Below are 19,828 nucleotides of genomic sequence, written 5' to 3'. Positions count from 1 at the left end.
ACGCGTGCCCTGACAGGTTCTATCATAGGAAGGCCACTTCCACAGACCTTACTGTTATAAGTCTACATCGCTCTGTAAGTAACACAAAGGAATAAGAATATTCTGGATTGACGTGGAATTGTGTTTGCTATAAAGGCACAAGAAAAGGCGAAATAGCTGTCAGGCCTGAAAATCATCAGTAAGTATCTTTACTATCAATACGTTTAGATTTGCTGTCGTTTTCCTGAAATCGCAGTTGCACTAGATCTACCGTGCCAGGTTTTCATATTTGATCTTGACCTTCGCCACTACCTGTTCCATCTAAAAGTTGATTGTGTTTGATTATGAGTGCAAATGACCACAGACTCAAAACATTGACTCACTAATCATACTTGTCGGATATTGGCTGACAATGTTTATAGCATTTAACTGTTGTCAAGGATGGTGTTTGCCCCTTAAGCTTTAGTAAACATTGTCTGTTTCTTCAATGGAGCCAAGATGGCAACAGAAAGTCAACTCCTGTGTACTTAATAAAGTGTCTTCTGTAGTGAAGTACACACCACAGGATTGAGTTGATAAGATGTCAAGATAAACACGAACTCATAATAGTTTGTCCCTGTAGCTCAACTGGTAGAAACCTCACATTTGAGCTCCTGGTTAAAATTAGTTGATACTTGGAAGTTACTCTCTTAAGCACGTTACAAGACCACCTTCTTCAAAAGTGTGCCCTGCTGCAGAAATGACATTTGGTGGCCTATGGCTCACTTGGATATTTGGCTTCTTGGATACTTTTGAATAACATACAAGATTTGTCAGCAGCTAATTTTCCTGAACATATAAGACATACAAACCACATAAAAGTCCTTACAGCTAGTATTCTACATGTAATCAACTTGACTGAATTATATACATAAGAAGCTCCTGTGAAAACTTATTTGCAGATTCAACGTCATACAGCAAACCTATAAAACGTGAACGAATCGACAGAGACACCGTGAGGCTGTCTATGTGATCAATGGTGATAAACTGTGATTTAGGAGAACCTGACATTTATAGACTTGTCTGTGGGGACTCGTGCTTCAAGGGCTTTGTGGCAGTGACGTTTATGAGGTATCACGACATTTAGTCTGTTTTACGATTGATTTGGTTTTACGACACGGGGTCGTGTAAACGCCGTAAATCAAAGGCCCTTCAACTGTCTGTCAATGTGAAGTTGTAGTTAGAAGCTTTAGCAGGGGACTATTCAGAAACAGTTGACTCTACAAATAGTACGTGAGTCCCCTAAGATATAGCGAAACGACCCTGTACATAACTGCCATCTGCCGTTCAACATTATGGGGGCATAAAATAGGCCTGCATGTAGTTGAGACCTGTTTAGATGTCATAGATGTTATTTCTCTACTTGTGCAAAGTTCTTGTACATTGGTCAGCTAAATTCTTGGAGCAAAGATTTTTTCACCAGAGGAGTATGCGACCTAGAGACACAAACTATACTCGCTCATCTAACTCCTCTGGCATGTTTTCTGTCCAATCTCTACAATTTTTCCAGCGACCTGTGGAGCCTGATAGAGGTTAGATTTCACGCACAACTAGCCACAGCTAGCAAATCCTTCATGCACGTTTCTCAATACCGCATCAGCCTGTTTTAAACATTTTTTTTTTCTATTTTGCTTTTTGTACAGACGAGGACAATGTGGTACTGCACTCAAGTTTTGTACTTATATTAACAGTGCCACATACACGGTACAGACAGAAGGTACCCCACGGCACGAAAAACGGTATTTAAGGATGCTGAAACCATGCGTAATGTTGACGTATTTTCCTCCTTTACGGATCTATACACCACTTATACGAGTACGTAAATATTGCCTTTAAGTGGTCTTTCTGTAGGTCCGTGTTAGTCCTTATTTTCCGGTTTTCCCGTTGTCTTTCAGCAGCTTAAAGATGTCGTAAATGATTTTTAAAACCCCCTTAAAACTTGTTTAAAGTTCACATTTATTTGATCTAAAGCCTCTTTACGTCTCATATACAATTGCATTAAGTGGATTATAACGTGTGTTTTAGTGCCTTTTCAGCAGTTTAAAGTTGCCATAAATACTTATTAAAACGCCCTTAAGATATGTTTAAACTTCACGTTTATTTGATCTAAAGCCTCTTTACGTCTCATATACGTGTACATTAAGAGGATTATAACGTGTGTTTAGGTGCCTTTTCAGCAGTTTAAAGTTGCCATAAATACTTATTAAAACGCCCTTAAGACATGTTTAAACTTCACGTATATTTGATCTAAAGCCTATTTACGTCTCATATACGTGTGCATTAAGTGGATTATAACGTGTGTTTAGCTGCCTTTTCAGCAGCTTAAATTTGCCATAAATACCTATTATAACGCCCTTAAGACTTGTTTAAACTTCACGTTTATTTGATCTAAAGCCTATTTACGTCTCATATACGTGTTCGTTAAGTGGATTATAACGTGTGTTTAGGTGCCTTTTCAGCAGCTTAAATTTGCCATAAATACTTATTAAAACGCCCTTAATACATGTTTAAACTTCACGTTTATTTGATCTAAAGCCTATTTACGTCTCATATACGTGTTAAAGTTGTCATAAATACGTACCAAAACACCCTTAAGACATGTTTAAACTTCCCTCTGTACGTCTCATATACGTGTGCATTAAGGTGTGGATAAGTGCCATTTTAGGAGAATAATCATTAGCACATTTCAAAGCAAGAAAATACAATGGATGAAACTTTAAAATTTTATTGAATTACGAGAAAATATTACATGGAAAAGTAAAAAAACCTACAGCCTACTAGGCATTTGTGGCCTTTCATTCTGATGTAGTCGGCAGTTGAAACAATCACAACGGTTGCGCAATTCCGTGCAGCAGTCCACAGTCCCATTTCCAGTGTCGGGTGAAGCGTCTCGGCGTAAGTTAAAAAGAGCACACATGTACAGTTCCATCTGGTCACCACAGGAATAAGAATCCGGTAAGATCTAGAGGATCCTAGAGTAGTGGCCGATATGACTCGTGTTGTTGGATGGTCCTGGATTCTGTGAACGCGAAACATGTTCAGCTTGCAGTGTCGGCTTCTATTAATCCGGATGGTGCAAGGGCCGTGATTTCCATTCTGTGTCGATTTCCAACAACAACAGCTTGTACAGAATGATAGCCACCTCGTATCTTTGAGTCAAATTCCGTCACCGGGGGTCCTAGGCGGTAAAAGCGGTGTCGCGGCCACAACTTGCGGGCTAGAACAGGCCCAAACTTTCTTCAATACTTCTCTTCAAAAATGAACGCCTGGAAAATAACCGCTCCTTGTCGTACGTATGGCCCGTAAATTTGAACCCCCCACTCTTTTCTGCCATTGGATACATCCTATCACATGACACAACTGTGCCACAGACGGACCAAGGAAGTTCAACCTCCTTGGACGGACGGAGGCGTGCGCCCCATGGCGAGTACGAAATAACGCTGAATAAATTTACATCTTGCTTGCCCAAACAAACACGAGCAACGCGAGAAGACACCGCCTGTGTGCACAAACTGTTCTTTCTCGACGCTTGCTTGTAGATAAAGAAATAAACATATTTCGTACATTTACCTGTAGTAAGAACTGCTTGCCGTTTTATAGAGAAAACACAACTCACTGCACAAAACGGTATACCTACTACATCCTTATTCTTCAAGCAGAGGTTGAGTCTCGGAGATATTCATAGCAGTAGTCGGGATTTCTACCGTCTCTTAGCTCGAGTGTCAACATGCCACAAAGAAAACCTCACCCTGATTTAGACCCTGGAATTTCAGAAATTATATGCGGTATAAAATAAAAAGGAAAGGGTCTCCTCCTGTTCGCATAAACTGCGCTTCAAACATGCCGTATGTTCAGCAGATAAAGGCACCGTTTCATAAAACCTTTGAGACGGTATTAGCTAATAGATAAAACGGGGGTAGTACCCCCAAATTTGCTTAAGCTGCGCGGATTCAAAGATTAAACATGTCGTATGTTCAACAGAAATACGCAACATTTCATATACGTTTTGGCAGCATATAAGCTAAACGGGGGAGGTCTCCCCTAGTTCGCTTAAACTGTGCGAATTCAAAGATTAAACATGTCGTATGTTCAACAGAAATACGCAACATTTCATATACGTTTTGGCAGCATATAAGCTAAACGGGGGTGGTCTCCCCTAGTTCGCTTAAACTGCGCGGATTCAAAGATTTAACTTGTTGTATGTTTTACAGAAATACGCAACATTTCATATACGTCTTGACAACATAAAAGCTAAACGGGGGAAGTCTCCCCTAGTTCGCTTAAACTGCGCGGATTCAAACATTTAACTTGCTGTATGTTTTACAGAAATACGCAACATTTCATATACGTCTTGACAACATATAAGCTTAACGGGGGAGGTCTCCCATAGTTCGCTTAAACTGCGCGGATTCAAAGATTAAACTTGTTGTATGTTTTACAGAAATACGCAACATTTCATATACGTTTTGGCAGCATATAAGCTAAACGGGGGAGGTCTCCCCTAGTTCGCTTAAACTGCGCGGATTCAAAGATTAAACTTGTTGTATGTTTTACAGAAATACGCAACATTTCATATACGTTTTGGCAGCATATAAGCTAAACGGGGGAGGTCTCCCCTAGTTCGCTTAAACTGTGCGAATTCAAATATCAAACATGTCGTATGTTCAAAAGAAATACGCAACATTTCATATACGTTTTGGCAACATATAAGCTAAACGGGGGAGGTCTCCCCTAGTTCGCTTAAACTGCGCGGATTCAAAAATTAAACATGTCGTATGTTCAAATGAAATACGCAACATTTCATATACGGCTTACCAAATATATTAACGGGGGAGGTCTTCCCTTCTTTGCGTAAATGACGGTTCGAAATAAATTATATATATGGCATGCATTCTTCGGTCAATATTGACCATGGTATACGCAACATCTCATATAATGTAAAATAGCGCATATAAGCTAACCGTGAGAGGTTCTCCCCTGTTCGAATTAAACCTTTCGCACAGAAAGTTTGAATACGTCAAATGCTTTCGGAATAGCTAAAAAACACAGAAGATTATTGTATTTGACTTTGTATTGTATTGTATTTGTATTTGCTGAGGTATAAACATAACATTTTGTACCAGAAAGCGCAATGATTTTCAGTTTTGACTGTTATAAAACAGATGACGCAATGTTTTATCTAACACCAGACAAAGGCTTATTACATTTGACTTAGCCGGTTAACATGTATTTTGTATCAGATCTAGAGAAACGGTATTTGTCCGTTTTGACAGAAAATATTTTTGAGACATTTAAGTTGTCTCTTCGGCATACTAAAATACATGTAAAATTCACGTAAAGAAACACAACAGATTAAGTTAGATTTACAAACGCTGAAATCTTCCGTAAATGCCAAATGTATGTTTCCGATGCCTTTAATATATCTTAAAATCTGCTGAAATATTTATCCGCCTTTAAGGGCTTTATACGTATCTCTGAAACTTTGCTTAAAAAGTTGTTTTCGTGCTGTGCCCATTTTTACACCTGGGTGAACATTTATCTTTACCTGTATATCCTGTATATCCTGTATATCATACCAGGGCAACAGGAAATACAACGTCCTGTTATAATCTACTCTTCATTGTACTTTCAGCATTACATACTGCCATAAGTTAATGCCTAGGATAGAAACGATAATAAAGTGAATCTAAACAACACCCAGACATATCAGTTACACGCACTTCCTATGTGTAATTGTACACCGGCTGCAGTATGTAAAATGAATGTCCGAGTCTCTCTGTTTATCTTCACTCAATGAGTGCTAAATAATTGATGCCCATCTCGACTTAACGTCCGTTAAGCGCATCAGCGGAACAATTAGGTGCCATAAATATTTCATTACTACCCTACTCGTGTGTGACGTGTTGTTTGTGTAGTTAATGGGAGATGCAGCCACTCGTGTAGAGAAGTCTCATATGATAATCACAATAACTTCGTGACGTGTCACGGTGTTTGTGAAATCTACAGTGGTGTGATGTGCAGTGTCACTATGCTCAGCTGTGTTATAGAGGTCATGTTTCCATTAACGTTGGTTCGTACTTAAACAGGATATTTATTCTAAGCATTACGAAATGTTCACAATATATAATGTTATCTAAATGATAACTTTATTCCACAACAATTGTACAAAGACCAAAATATGACTTCTTCTGGTACATTACAGTTCCATAAGGCTAATCTACAGTGAGCAGTGTGAGATGAGAATGGTCTGTTACAATCATTGGAGGGATTTCTAGCGTCAAGACATTCTCTCTAACGTCTATGATTCTTCAGTATGTCTTACTAGTATGTATACCATGCTCATGCAGGGATTATCATATGTCATTATGCACGTGTTGTTATGTTGCAATGACGGTGTGACATACATTGTTACTATGTTACTATGTTTAGCTCTGCTATGGAGGTTATGTTTTCATAGACGATGGTTCGTCTGTAAACCTGACGATATTTCAAGGACTTGTGAATGGATTCATGTTGCCTTTGAGGGCATTAACTCGATATATAGGAAAGTAATGATACATTTGATCTTGTAATGGATTAGATTTCAGGATCGAAGAAGTTGTTCAGGATATTCTTGATCATTACAACATGGAGCTGTTATGAGTGACGTAACTGGTCTAGAGTTTTGGGGTCAGGACCTAGAGGTCTCGAGTTCGATACCCGCCGTGCCCCCGACGTTGTGTCCTTGGGAACGTGTTACTAACTTGAGTGCAGTGCCACATTGTCCTCGTCTGTACGAACGCAAATAGAACAAAACAGAAGCTGAGGTTTGTAGATGGTATGAAGTGTGAGAACCCTAACAGCTGAGGTCAGCCTTTCTCCCATTATTACAATTGTAGATTAAACCACTGAATTACATTCCTGAGAATCCTAGCAGCGTTATTTCAAGCCTACAGATGAAATCCGGTCTAGGCGAAGTTTTTATGATTTTTGTCGGTTCTATTTTTTAAAGAAGGAAAGAACGACACGCTCGGTAAAAGATACACAGCGGTAACCATAGCAACGTGTGCTCGTTGCCAGGCAACAGAGCCCGCGGGTGTAAGTTTTAATCTCCAGATTGTCCAGAGTTGACACAAGTGTTTATAAAAGCTCGGACGTGCCGAACTTTGAATGTAAACTTAACACGTTAAAGTTTGTGTAAACATCCCTGCGATAAAAATATACCCCACAATCACTTGGTACACATGGGGGCTAGGTGTGTTCTGATTTGGGCGTGGCGTTGGCATGGCAACGTAGAATATCAACGTCATTTATCTTTGGTTTCCAGTTGGAAATATTCCAACTGGAAAAAGTGCAACGTAGTTGCTTATAAGTAGTTAGTTAGTTAGTTAATTATTTGGAAGGTCGATTGTCTTTTTACCTGGTTCGTCGGTGGTCGCTTTTAACCGTATTTCTCTATCGATCCAATTGGTTATTGATAATATATCGGTAATCAATAACGTTTCCCAGTGACGTCTTCTAGACTTAATATTTATCAACAAAACCCACTCGTCGCTGACCCAACATTGCCTACTACAACACCGTGAATCCATTAATATATTACACTCTACACACACCGCACAAGTGCCAATATTCACCTATAAACAGGCATTGTGTCGCCCACTCTAAAACACACTACCCGACTTGTTTTCTTAATGGCACCAATATATCCTGGCTTCCTGAGCACAATTTGATCGCTTTGCCACATGGAACAGTCAGGGACTTTCTCTCGGGCTCAATACTGTACAATACCAGATTCAGCCACTGGAACAACGAAGAAACGTAGGGCGATCACTCTTCTGCACCGCATGTACAACCACGACGCACCTGCTCCACTCAACAGTCTACTTCCTGAACCCTAACTATGTACGTGAAACCCGCCTGTCAATATTTCAACACTGCAACGGTCTGGAACCTGTGAAATCATCGACAACATTTAAACGTCGTACCTTCCTCCCGGCCACATGCATCAAAACTCTGGAACTCTTTACCACAGCACACAGTGGCTCTCATGGACAGACAAAAGTTCAAGACTAGTATCAACAACTTCAGTGGCAGACGTCAGCGCCCTTATGGACAGCTGCTAAGCTGAGGTTTGTGGTTCATATCACATAAAAAGACACAGTTGCGGTGTAATCATTATAAGACATTATAAGACTGTTGGGAACATGTTGCAGGTTTTCGCAACCGACAGTCAAAACTGGTGTAGCAAAGGGCCAGGCAATACACAACAAGCAGCTTGAGGAAAAGAGAGGGGGACAAAAAGTGAGACAACAGCCCATGACCTTTCTACCTTAAAGTTTGTATATCCCAACTGTGACTGAGACTGCCACTTCAGGCTAGGATAGGATTGACAAGTCATTGAAGGTGTTGTCCATGACCATAAAACCAGAGTGCTACCATCACCTAAGCCTTGGATGGATGGAGGGATGCCTGCCGTGACCATACAGACGTACTGTACCGTGCTATAGGACAGGGTTATACTGCTGGTCTCCTGTGCGGTACCATAGAGCAGGTTCCATGTCTGTATGGAGGCCGCGGTTAGAGTACACGGGTAGGTATCGCGGTCATATACAGGTGCGGTCTACCGTACAGGAGGCAGGGGGTAGCGGGTATCGGTGTCAACCTTGGGGGGATAAAACTTTCACTCGCGGTGTTGCACGTACGTGTGCGTGGTTACCACGCGTTCACATTGCCGCAGGGCGTCGTACGATTTTGATGTCCATCTTCGTAGATCCCGTGTGTGTACCGTAACACTTGCTATGGAAGAAGAAGAATCTCCAAGCAGATCCTACAGTAGCATGAGATAGTATCAGAAGCTGGCAAAGGGGTGGAGCCGGTCTAGAAGCCTCCGGTAGCCAAACAAACTGCTAGACCGGCTACACTCCTTTGTCAGCCTTTGATACTATCTCATGCTACCGTAGGATCTGCTTGGACATAAGATGAATAAAGCAAAGAAAGTAATCATCACTACAGTTTCTCTCTAGACCCAGAATCTAAACTTTTAAAACTAGGGCTACTGAGAGCGCAATTTCAGGATTTACATTTATAACGGTTAGCCATTCTAACGTGGTTCCTACTGGTACCTATGGGTTCACGGTGTCTTTCTGTTCTCTAACCGCGATCCTCATTGTAAAGCTTTTGTAACAAAACAGGGGATCTTTAAAGCCGCTGTCAAATGACAGACTTTATTTTCGAGGTCATAGCCTATATGTTCGACATCGAAGGTTACGCCCTTGGTGGTAATGACCTTAACGATCAAGACGGCTATCAAACATAGAAGCCCACGAGATGAAAGTGTCGTCAGGGGCACTTAAAGAATCACCAATTTTCTTTCTTAACTTCTTATTTGTCCTTTCATTGTGCTTTAAAGCTTTAGCATGAAGTCTTTGTGGAATAATTTTAGTTTCATGATCATACAGGCGTTCTCTGTTCCATGACATCACGGACCTTTGTGGTTGGCATTAACTGTTACTTCTATAGCCTCTACTCTGGGGTATTGTGTTCATTATTTCCGCTTGAATGATGAATAGCGTTTCTTCTTCTTCTATTCTCGGCAAATGAAATGTCACATGGGACCACAAAACAGCCCCAAATCAGGTTTACCGCCCACAATAGTGTCTGATGACTTGCCTTGATGTAAGCATTACTGCGGCTCAATAGGGGTTTATTGAGTTACTATTCATAACGTCCCCTCAGCACATGTTGATTACAGGAGTTAATTCTCGACATTTTCTACCTGCCCTTGGGGTCACGTCCTATTCCACCTGCCCTGCCTCACCTGTACCTGTGTTACACCTGAGAGCTCCGCCCAGAATGGGGCATCCTCACGTTGCCATGGCGACGGTGGACGTGCCTATTCTCGGGTTACCGCGGGGGGTGTCAGCTATCCCCACACGGTGCTGCATGAGTTAGTGAGGACTATGTGCGATGACGATTGGTTTACGTGTTTTTGTTCGTGTCCGAGGTGTTGGGACAACAAGTCTCCCCCGTAGTGCGGTCCTCGTGCACGTAGTCTTCTAAACGTCTTAGAGCTGATGCACGAGATCTCAAGACGTCCATGCGTCTTTTAAACGTCTTACACACATGAGGAAGGTTGTGTACATGTAAGGACTTCTGGCAAACAGCGAGCGCTCTTGGCTAAAGGTAGGCGTGTGTGTGTGTCTGTGTGTTTTAGTTCTTAAAACCTAGACTAACGAGCAACCAGCCATCGCTATTGTCGGTAGACTTATGTTATGTCTTCGACAACGACGGAAGAGCAACTAAAGTAAATTTTAGTCGCGTGTGCTACAGTTCGCTACTGTGTGGTCAGGTCGTGCCTTGAGTCATGACTTGAGCTAGGTGTTAAGGCGTCTTAGAAAGTTAGCTTCCTTCAAGACTCGTGTCTTAAGCCTGTCTCTCGGTCGACAAAGTTTCACAGGTGGAGTAGAACTCTAGTTGACGTGCCTCAAGTCACTGTGTAGCTTTGCCAAATTTTGACAGAAATGGGTTTCGCTTTTCACATATTGTTGATGCATGCTGCGCTGAATACTATTCCTAAGTTTAGGATCTGATGTAAGACACTTAGGCTATGCTGTCAAGCGATATTTGTCATGATCTGTATAAGTATCTCAATCTCCAAGCAGATCCTACCGTAGCCTAAGACAGTACCAAAATCTGCCAAAGGGGTGAAGCCGGCCTAGGAGTGTGTTTGGCTACCTGGGAATGGCAATTGTACACCTCTTGGCTGACTACACTTCTTGGCCAGTTTAGTACTATCTTATGTCATCGCAGGATCTGATTGGAGATTATACGTATCAGATTCTGTAACTTCAGCGCAAACACTGGCGGTGGAGTTCTCCAGACCCGTGTTCCTCACTGTTATCAAACACAAGAACACATAATAACACCCCGTGATTTCTGCTTACAGTGTCAGTGTTCAGACTGAATGAGAAAAGATTGCACGACACTTTGGCAATGATCTAAAACTCGGTATATAAACATGGCGAGGCGTGTTCCCACAATATCGGTCTGTGTCGCGGGAGTGTTGACTCAACAAGAAGGGACAAGTTTGAACGGGAAATGTTCTTTCATTTCTAAAGTGTGGAAACGCTGGAGTCAGTCGCCATTAATTGTTGACTTTGTTACGGGAATGATATTTGCGTGTACGATTGTCAACCTAACCCTGGTATGCATACCCCGATACCTGTGTATTCACCTGAGCTATTTACACAGAGTTCCACAGCTATGGTGGATGGAAAAATACAATCAGGCATGGCGCATGTTTGGGGTATGCGGTCTATCAACGTTCTGTTCCGTAACTTAATGCCTGCTTAGAAAATTCTTCCTCTGCGCGGCCGTTAGCTTGCTGTTTGTGTGTTTGTTTGGAAGTTTGTCAGAGGGTAACTGAACTATGGTGTTATAAGGTATTGCCAAATAGATCATAGGTGTAGCTTAGAGTAGAAAAGTTTTCTTTTTGGTACGCCATGGGGTGTTTTTTTCATAACTTTATGCCGTGAACTTAGGGTCTACCGCGTACATGCCTTAAACAATGTTACCTAAATGTTATAGGAAGACAGGGGTTAGGCTATGGGTGTTCCAAGCCTGTGAAGTTATATAAACGTTTATTTTGTAGCTTTGTAGTGCTGTTATTTTCTTAGCTGTTACCGTGTTTAGAGACATTTCGTATATAGCAGTGTTGATCAGTCTAAAATGTCACGGGAATGCAGCTTCCGTTCTCTCTGTGAGGTAGACTAAAGTAGTCACCCTTTGTATCGAGTTCTCCCCACCGCTCACAGAACGTGTTTTCTTAACGTAAAAGACACCGGTATGCGCTGTTTAAGAAGCTATTTAAGGTGGTCGCTAGTATCGTTTTTACCCTTCACTCTGTGTCACCTTTAAAACAAACAAACTCTTGAAGTTTTGTGTTAAGAGTGTTTCACAGAAACAACTGATTCTAATGTTGAAAGCCTCAAACTTGTTTGGTTCCGAGTGGTGTACAACAAACACAAAGGTAGATAGTACATGATGATAGTGTTGCTGATGTACACAAGTCTTTAGAAGCGTTTAAGGGGGGATGAACCGTGATATTCTGTACGTTGTTTACTTTACAGTGTTGACAATACTCGCGGATGTTTACCGTAAACACAAGTCACTACTATACAGATCCGCCACTCAAGTGCTTTGGGTGGGTGGGTTTTTGGACGTGTGTGTGTGTGTTAGTCTCCAAGCAGACCCTACGGTGCCTTAGAGATATTATCCAAACTGGCCAAGGAGTATAGCCGGCCAAAGGGAGTCTAACGGGCCGGCTACACTCCTTGGCCAGCTTTGATACTATCTCTAAGGTACCGTAGGGTCTGCTTGGAGACTATTTGTGTGGGGGTGTGTGGGGTTGGGAGGTATGGACCCGTACGCGTGCTTTAATATGACATTTGTGCTGTCTTGTCCTATGATATTCCTACTTGACAGTACCATGACTACCATCCATATGAAGCACTAGGAGTCGACCTTTGAGTCAGTAGACAGCCATGACCTAATCTTTGTACTAACGTCGCTATGGCAACCGTGCCGAGTGGCCATTGGATGGTTCTGAAGTGGTCTCAGAGGCCCTAGCTGTCGTTTTCGGCTTGAAAGTTGTTAATCATGTCTGCAATTTGCCCTATTTAACTATCTGGGGCAGCGCATTGTACAGACGGATAATCTAGTCCCACTTGAAGTCAGGAAGGATAAGGTTACGTGGGTTTTAACCAGGCTTGAGGTCAGGTTACGATTACGTAGTGCGGCTACGAGCAAGAATTGGAGCTTGTCACAGCTTAGATTAGCGGTAAAATTGTTACATTACACTGAAAGCACGTACCTTGTACACACAAGAAACTTAACTATGAATCTTTAGAGCAGTCCCTTCAGTAAACTGATCACACACACTGATCTTGTTCAGAGTCCCTGTCTGTCTGTCTGTCTGTCTGTCTGTCTGTCTGTCTGTCTGTCTGTCTGTCTGTCTGTCTGATTCAGAGTCCGTGCCCCTGTACCTGACCCGATATTGACAGACGACAGGTTCGGTAAACCCCAACCATCACTACCGCCACAACACTCAAACACTCCTCTTCAAGTGGTCGGGGTTACCTAAGGGCGCGGGACGTCGCGCCGTTCCCATGGCGACGGCGCTTGAAATACGACAAACACGTCTCCTAACCTTTTGTGTCGAGTCATGATATCATGATTAATTTCTCCACACACGATTCCGCGGGTGGTTAGTAAAATATATGTTACAATCTCAAGTGGTATGCAGTTATGTAGTGCTTGTACGGCAATCTCGCTACTGGATCAGAAAGTCCGGAGTTCGAGTCCCTGCCTGTACGTTCCTGACGGAAGTCTGATGCCCCCAGGAAAGTTTGCTATCCTTCGCGGAGAATTCTTTGCGCGGCTGCATGTCATGACCTTGAGGAGAAGCGCACATTGAATACGCGAAGGTCAAGGCTATTTGAACTTTTCAAATCCTTAACGTTATCATAGACGGTTCACAAAATGTGTAAAAAGTACGGGACTAGAGTGTGGTATGGTCCACACATTATGCGTTCAGATCTATAAGATAATAGAAATCCAACAAGAATGCGTGTGTTGACGTGTCGTCTGTTCCAATGATCAATCTAACTTCTACCTAATCCCCCCAGGTCCGGACATGATGACGTCGACCGTGGCGGGTTCGACGGTTGCCACGGTGACGAGCGGCAGGCAGCCCGAGTGGTTCGAGGACCAGCGCGGCGTGCCGGAGCAGCAGTCCAAGTACCTGCTCAAACTCAGGAGTCTACGGGAGGGACTCATCAGGCAGGAACAGGTGGGATCTATGGAGTCTTTACTCAGAAGAACATGGTGCTACTTTTGATCTATCTCTGACTTTCTTTCCGTCTGTCTCTCTGTCTCTCTCTCTTCCTCTTTCCGCCTTCTTGTCTTTTCATTACCTCCATGAAAAAATGGAGGTATAGTTTTGAGTGTGTCTGTGTGTGTGTGTGTCTGTGTGTGTGTCTGTCTGTGTGTCCGCATATTGTGGTCAGCATAACTTGAGAATCTCTTGATGGACTACGATGATATTTGGTATGTGGGTAGGGGTTGGGAAGACGAAGGTCAAGGTCAATTTTGGGCCCCCTGGTGTGTGACCTTGGTACTGCAGCGCAACTTCCGGTTTTTCTATCTCGGTGTTCTGAACATGCTATGGTCAAGATTTTTAAGTATTAGATAGCTCTTGTGCTCAGGAAAAAAATGACATAAGTCTGGGCCCCCTAGCGTCTAGTTTTGGGATAGCAGGGGCATTTTTGTCAAAAACTTCTGACGAGGATAACTCAAGAAGGGAATAACGGATTTTCATGAATTTTAGTATGTAGGTACCTTAGACAATGTTGTACAAGATAAAATACTAATTATGCAAAATAGGAGCACATTTGCATAATTAATGAGAATATTCTATCATAGCATTTTTTCAATGTATCTCTTGTCCCGTACGTGATATGGTCGTGACATTTGGGTGGTAGATAGCTTTTAGCGTCATGACAAAGTGGGGCAAGTTTCAGTCCCCTAACATTCAATTGTGGAACTGCAGGGGCGTTTTTGTCAAGACACTCCAAAGAGGATAACTGCAGAAAGGAACGACGGATTGCCTGCATTTTAGGCATGCAGGTAGCTTAGGCAAAGATGTTCATAATCATATACATGTTATGCAAATGATGACTGAATTTGCATAATTAATGAGGAAATTGTACAGTTCCATTGTTTTCAATAACTGGACCTCAATACATGTAACACATGTTAATTATGATAGGTGGAATATAAGCAGATACCAAATATGGTAATGAGGAACTTATTTGCATAATTTATGTAAAAATTGCAAAACCTCTTTATGATTAATAATGGGAATTTTATAATTGTGAAATGTGAACGTTACTCAATGATTAACAACACCATGCATACATTATGTTAATGTCTTAGTCAATTGCATGAAATTTACGAAAGCTTTAAATTTTCATGGAGGTATGAGGTCACCGAACTCTAGTTTCTATGGCTTTCTGTGTCTCTCCCGTCTCTCTCTTTCTTTCACTCTCTTTCTCTATTTACCTTTTCCTCTCACTCTTTCTCCCATTTTCTTTCGCCTTCCCTCTCTCCCTCTTGCTCTGTCTCTCTCCCTCTCTTTCTCTCTCTCTCTCTTTCTCTCTGTCATGGTTTATCTTTTTGTGTTAAGCTACCGGTCGCATTGGAAATTGACATGAGTTAAAAAACCTGAGCCCGTAATATGTACGAGAAATTTTGTTATTATTGACTATTATTTGTATTATAGTATAGAGGAGGAGGGCTTAGTATAAGCCGATTACGGTTCCCTTCCTCCTGCACCTGTAGTGTTTTTATGTATTCTTTTTCTGTATTGATTCATGCATTTTGTGCGAACAAATAAACAAACAAACAAACAAACATGATTCCTTCCCCCAGACTAACCTGAACAACGCCCTGGGCCGGATCCAGCGGCAGAACTACTCCGGGAAGCACAACGCCAAGCCGTTCTACAACCGCAAGCCGCTGCCGCAGAGCACGCCGTTCCACCGGAAAGCGCCGCACCTGGAGAGACTCAAGAGGATCAGGGAGATGAAACCTCCGCCCAGGTGAGATCTTACAAGGTCTTCAAGCGTGGTGTATTAGCATTATATTATACTGATTCAACTGTAAAGTTAAGGGCACAACCCACCGTTCGTGAAGTGAGTAGTTTGTGGGGGTTGAAGTGAGTAGTTTGTGGGGGTTGAAGTGAGTAGTTTGTGGGGGTTGAAGTGAGTTTGTGGGGGTTGAAGTGAGTAGTTTGTGGGGGTTGAAGTGAGTTTGTGGAGGTTGAAGTGAGTTTGTGGGGGTTAAAGTGAGTTTGTGGGGGTTGAAGTTAGTGAGTTTGTGGGGGTTGAAGTGAGTTTGTGGGGGTTGAAGTTAGTGAGTTTGTGGGGGTTGAAGTGAGTTTGTGGGGGTTGAAGTTAGTGAGTTTGTGGGGGTTAAAGTGAGTTTGTGGGGGTTGAAGTTAGTGAGTTTGTGGGGGTTGAAGTGAGTTTGTGGGGGTTGAAGTGAGTAGTTTGTGGGGGTTGACGTGAGTTTGCGGGGGTTGAAGTGAGTTTGTGGGGGTTGAAGTGAGTAGTTTGTGGGGGTTGACGTGAGTTTGCGGGGTTGTCAGTAAGTTTTTTCGGAGGCCACGTCCACCTATTTCTAAAAACGTTCAGGCTGTACAGGGCAGGCGCGTCGCACTTACTGGCACGTACGGGGGGCGAATCCGCACACAAAGTTCCGCCTGCAGGTAACGTTCTACGGCGTGTCTCCGTGCTCCAAAATCCATCGGATTCCCTACGAGTTCGTGCGGAGGTGGTACTTACCACTTACGGATTCCAAAAGATTGCCCACGTTTTGGCACGTAGACAGCACGTATTTGCACGTCCGGCCTGTTGTGGCCCAAACTTATGTCACTTATTTCTGAGCACAAGAGCTATCTAACACCCCAAAATCGTGACCATAGCTTGTTCAGAACACGAGATAGCAAACCCGGAAGTTGCGCTGCAGTACCAAGGGAAGCCGCTAGGGGGCCCAAAATCTAATAATTTCCAGCTTTTATCACACCCTACCAACACACCAAGACCGAGTTATCTTGTTTACACACAGACAAACGCAGGGTAAAATATAACCTCCATGACATTTCATGGAAGTAAATATAACCTCCATGACTCCTCCGTGATAAAAATGCATGTCCGTTCTGCATAAGACAACAGGCTTACACTTTGATTGTAGACACGAAAGAAAATGTCTGAAACTCTGAACATGTTAGGACGCAGTTGTCATGTTATGATGGATGTATGGAAAGACCGCGGTTTACTTTTAACTATGACGTGTATTCATTATTGTACCAATTTACCAATTGTTCATTCCACACATGTTCAGGTTGGAGCCGCTTCAAGGCCAGCCCATGTTGAGCAGCACCATCCCGACCAAGACGGGGGTCTCTACAAGCAACAAATCACCACGAGAAGACGATGACGTCGACATCTTGATGGAAAGTTGGAAGAAACGTTACTTAAGCGAGCCGGGTGCAAAAATCGGTCCGTCCCAGCTCCAGGCCCTGCTCCACCCCACACACAGTATCCCGAACGTGGGGAGGAGGGCCATCGGTTCGCCGAAAGACTTATCTCTCAGTTTCTCGCGAGAGGACAGCTTCACGAAGCAGAAGCCTTTGAACAGACCGCCGCGGTATCAGCGCAGGAGCGTGACGTCACAGCAGAGCAACGAACACATCAGTTTGGAGCCGGACGTGGCGAGCTATCAGGTAGGGTGATAGATGGAAGGAAAGAGGGTGTGTTGGATGTCTGCTCGTGTGTGAATTTTTATCCCTTAGTCTAAATATTTGCCTGTTGGGCACAATTGAAGATCTGACAACCCGTTTTCTCTACCCTTCTCAGTTTTCTATTGTTTCTCCCGAATGTTTCCAGTGGACTAGCCCCCTGCTGTAGTGGTTGCACAAAGTTGTGTGGCCCAGGGTTAATGAAACGGAGATGGGCGCCGCCCTAGGCACCATCAGGCGCGGGAAGGATTTTGACTTTTGACTTAAACGTTTTACTTGATGCCATGCCTGTCATTATACTCTCATATTTCCGTTGCCTACTCCTCTTTTCTCCCTTTACGGTTCCTTGTATCATAGTTTTAAATTTGGCCGTACCACTTCAGTTTTCTTTTCATTACTGTGTTTAGGACGTCTTCGACTTTATAGGACGTCTTCGACTTTATATATACGTATCGTATATGAAGTAAGAAGAGCAACACATTTCCTTCATCGCCACTTCTTTCAATCCTTCCTTCCCGCCACAGCTTCCCGTCGTCCAGGGAACGCCACCAGATCACGTGATGCACGTCCTGGAGCAGATGGCGCGTGCGCAGACGGTGTCCGGAGCGCTGAAGCCGCCCCCAACAACACCATGGCTGGACGGACAGGTGGGCAACAGCGACGCCATGCGGCTCCAATTGGCATGACAACTTTACAGTTTTGTAGATACGCTGTATACGCTGATACTTAAGTGGCGTCGTGTGTTAGAGCGTTAAGCTAAAAATCTAGAGGTCTCGAGTTCATGGTGTAAAAATGGGTACCTGACTTCTGTCGGGAAGGTAAAGGGAAATACTTTCTTTAACTTCTGTCTGTACTGTGTAACTTGCAGTGCAGCGGCACATTGTCCCCGTCTGTCCAAAAAGCAACCTAAAATATATACGTAAAAAAGATACGCTGTCCACTAACATTGACCTTCAAAATGGAATTTTTACAAGACATCCTTCCAAGTGAAAATATGTTTCTTGTCTTTTCGAACGAATATGCTGAAGATAACCAATTCAAACTGTATCTAACGTCTATTTTATAACCATGCATCATCAATAGATCATATAGTAAGTTTCTTTTGGCACAACCAAGGAGTAACTTACTTCCAATGTTTTGATGTCTATCAGGCACCGTCATCAGGGTAGAATGACTGGAAACTACTTCTTTTTGCTACTTATAGAGCCTTTTATTTCAGTTTTGCCCAATATATACTTGACTTTCTCCTTTTCGTTACAGTTTGACTATGACGCCGATGTTATGAACCACCTGACGTCATCGATGGCGCAACTTCCGGCGGAAGTGCCTAACGAACAGGAAGTTACGTTGGAGAAAGTTGAGACGAAACCTGAAGATGTTACACCTGAAAATATTCCTCAAGATCCTCCTTCAAATAACGTCTTCATAACACAAGACACTACAGAGGTTTCACAAACTGTTTCAATAGATCCTAAGACGTCGAACTCAAGCGTCTCAGAAAAGAAAGTAGAAACTCCTGAGACTAAGGTGTCTTCGAAAGAAAGCAAGAGAAGTAGCCAAAGATCGAACTCAAATCATCAGACGCCGGTGGTTTCTTCGAGAGGAAGTAACAATTCACAGTTGGACGTGCAGAAGAGTTCTGCAGACGACAGCGAGTGCGGCTCGGCGTCGCCTAGGCGACAGATCGTCGTGCAGATGCCGGAGATGCCCGTGGACCCGGTGCATGTCGGGAAGGAGGAAATCTCCGAAGCGGCGTAGTGCTCATACAGACCGCCAGGTGGCGTTATGAACAAGACAGTCACGTCGGCCATTGAAGAGATTTATTATCCGGATTCAAATAGTAGAAAACTTAGTATTTAATGATATATAGATGTTATAAATGATGTTTAGATGGTTTAAAAATCGCCCGGCGTTGCAAGGGTCTTGTAAGTAAAATTGTGCAATATTGTGGTGCATTTGAATTTCGCAGTCTTCTGTCAAAACGGAATAGAGATTAGTTTGGTTTCTTTCCTCACACGTCACATTGCGTCGGTATAATGTTGACTTAAAAACAAAACATTTCTGTGTATTGTAGGTTTTGCTTTGAATTCTTGTGAAGTCCCATTCCGCAGTACTGAAGGACATCGATATACCCAAGAAAATGTATTGCTGGGCAACAATAACATTACTTTACTCCTCACTACAATACCCTACGTTATATTATGTTATACATGTCTGAAAATACACCAGCATAAAACACAATTAAAGATCTAATTCCGACACTCTTCTGTGTACTTTTATTCCAGCAACATAACAAAAATGGCGTCACACAATAAATTACAATAGTAAAACAACACAGCAAGACCACACACAGGTAAAATTATTGCAACACTGTTCAAGACAGTGGTATCACTGTTCAAGACAGTGGTATTTATAGTCTGCAATCTGCACGCGTTTCCCAACATGGGACGAATTTTTTTTTTTTTTTTT

The 19,828-nt window shown here is 42.8% G+C and overlaps 1 protein-coding gene across 3 annotated transcripts in view; it reads left to right on the top strand.

Annotated features, from left to right (window-relative positions):
- Window positions 1–19,613, top strand: part of LOC118407954 — a 31,260-nt gene extending 11,647 nt beyond the window's left edge. The window contains exons 1-6 of one of the 3 annotated variants that reach the window (XM_035808540.1): window positions 8,542–8,590; window positions 13,686–13,849; window positions 15,490–15,659; window positions 16,963–17,344; window positions 17,884–18,006; window positions 18,620–19,613. In XM_035808540.1, the coding sequence (XP_035664433.1) occupies window positions 8,557–8,590; window positions 13,686–13,849; window positions 15,490–15,659; window positions 16,963–17,344; window positions 17,884–18,006; window positions 18,620–19,117 (1,371 nt within the window). In that variant the 5' untranslated portion in view covers window positions 8,542–8,556 and the 3' untranslated portion in view covers window positions 19,118–19,613. Of the gene's footprint in view, window positions 1–8,541; window positions 8,591–10,001; window positions 10,183–13,685; window positions 13,850–15,489; window positions 15,660–16,962; window positions 17,345–17,883; window positions 18,007–18,619 lie in introns of those variants that run through there. The other 2 variants (XM_035808542.1, XM_035808541.1) reach the window with 2 other exon arrangements.
- The last annotated feature ends 215 nt before the right edge of the window (window positions 19,614–19,828 follow it).

Source organism: Branchiostoma floridae, unplaced genomic scaffold (assembly GCF_000003815.2).
Source record: "Branchiostoma floridae strain S238N-H82 unplaced genomic scaffold, Bfl_VNyyK Sc7u5tJ_1501, whole genome shotgun sequence".
Lineage (NCBI taxonomy): Eukaryota > Metazoa > Chordata > Leptocardii > Amphioxiformes > Branchiostomatidae > Branchiostoma > Branchiostoma floridae.
The sequence above is the reverse complement of the archived record's forward strand: the minus strand, read 5'-3'. Positions and strand labels throughout refer to the sequence as shown.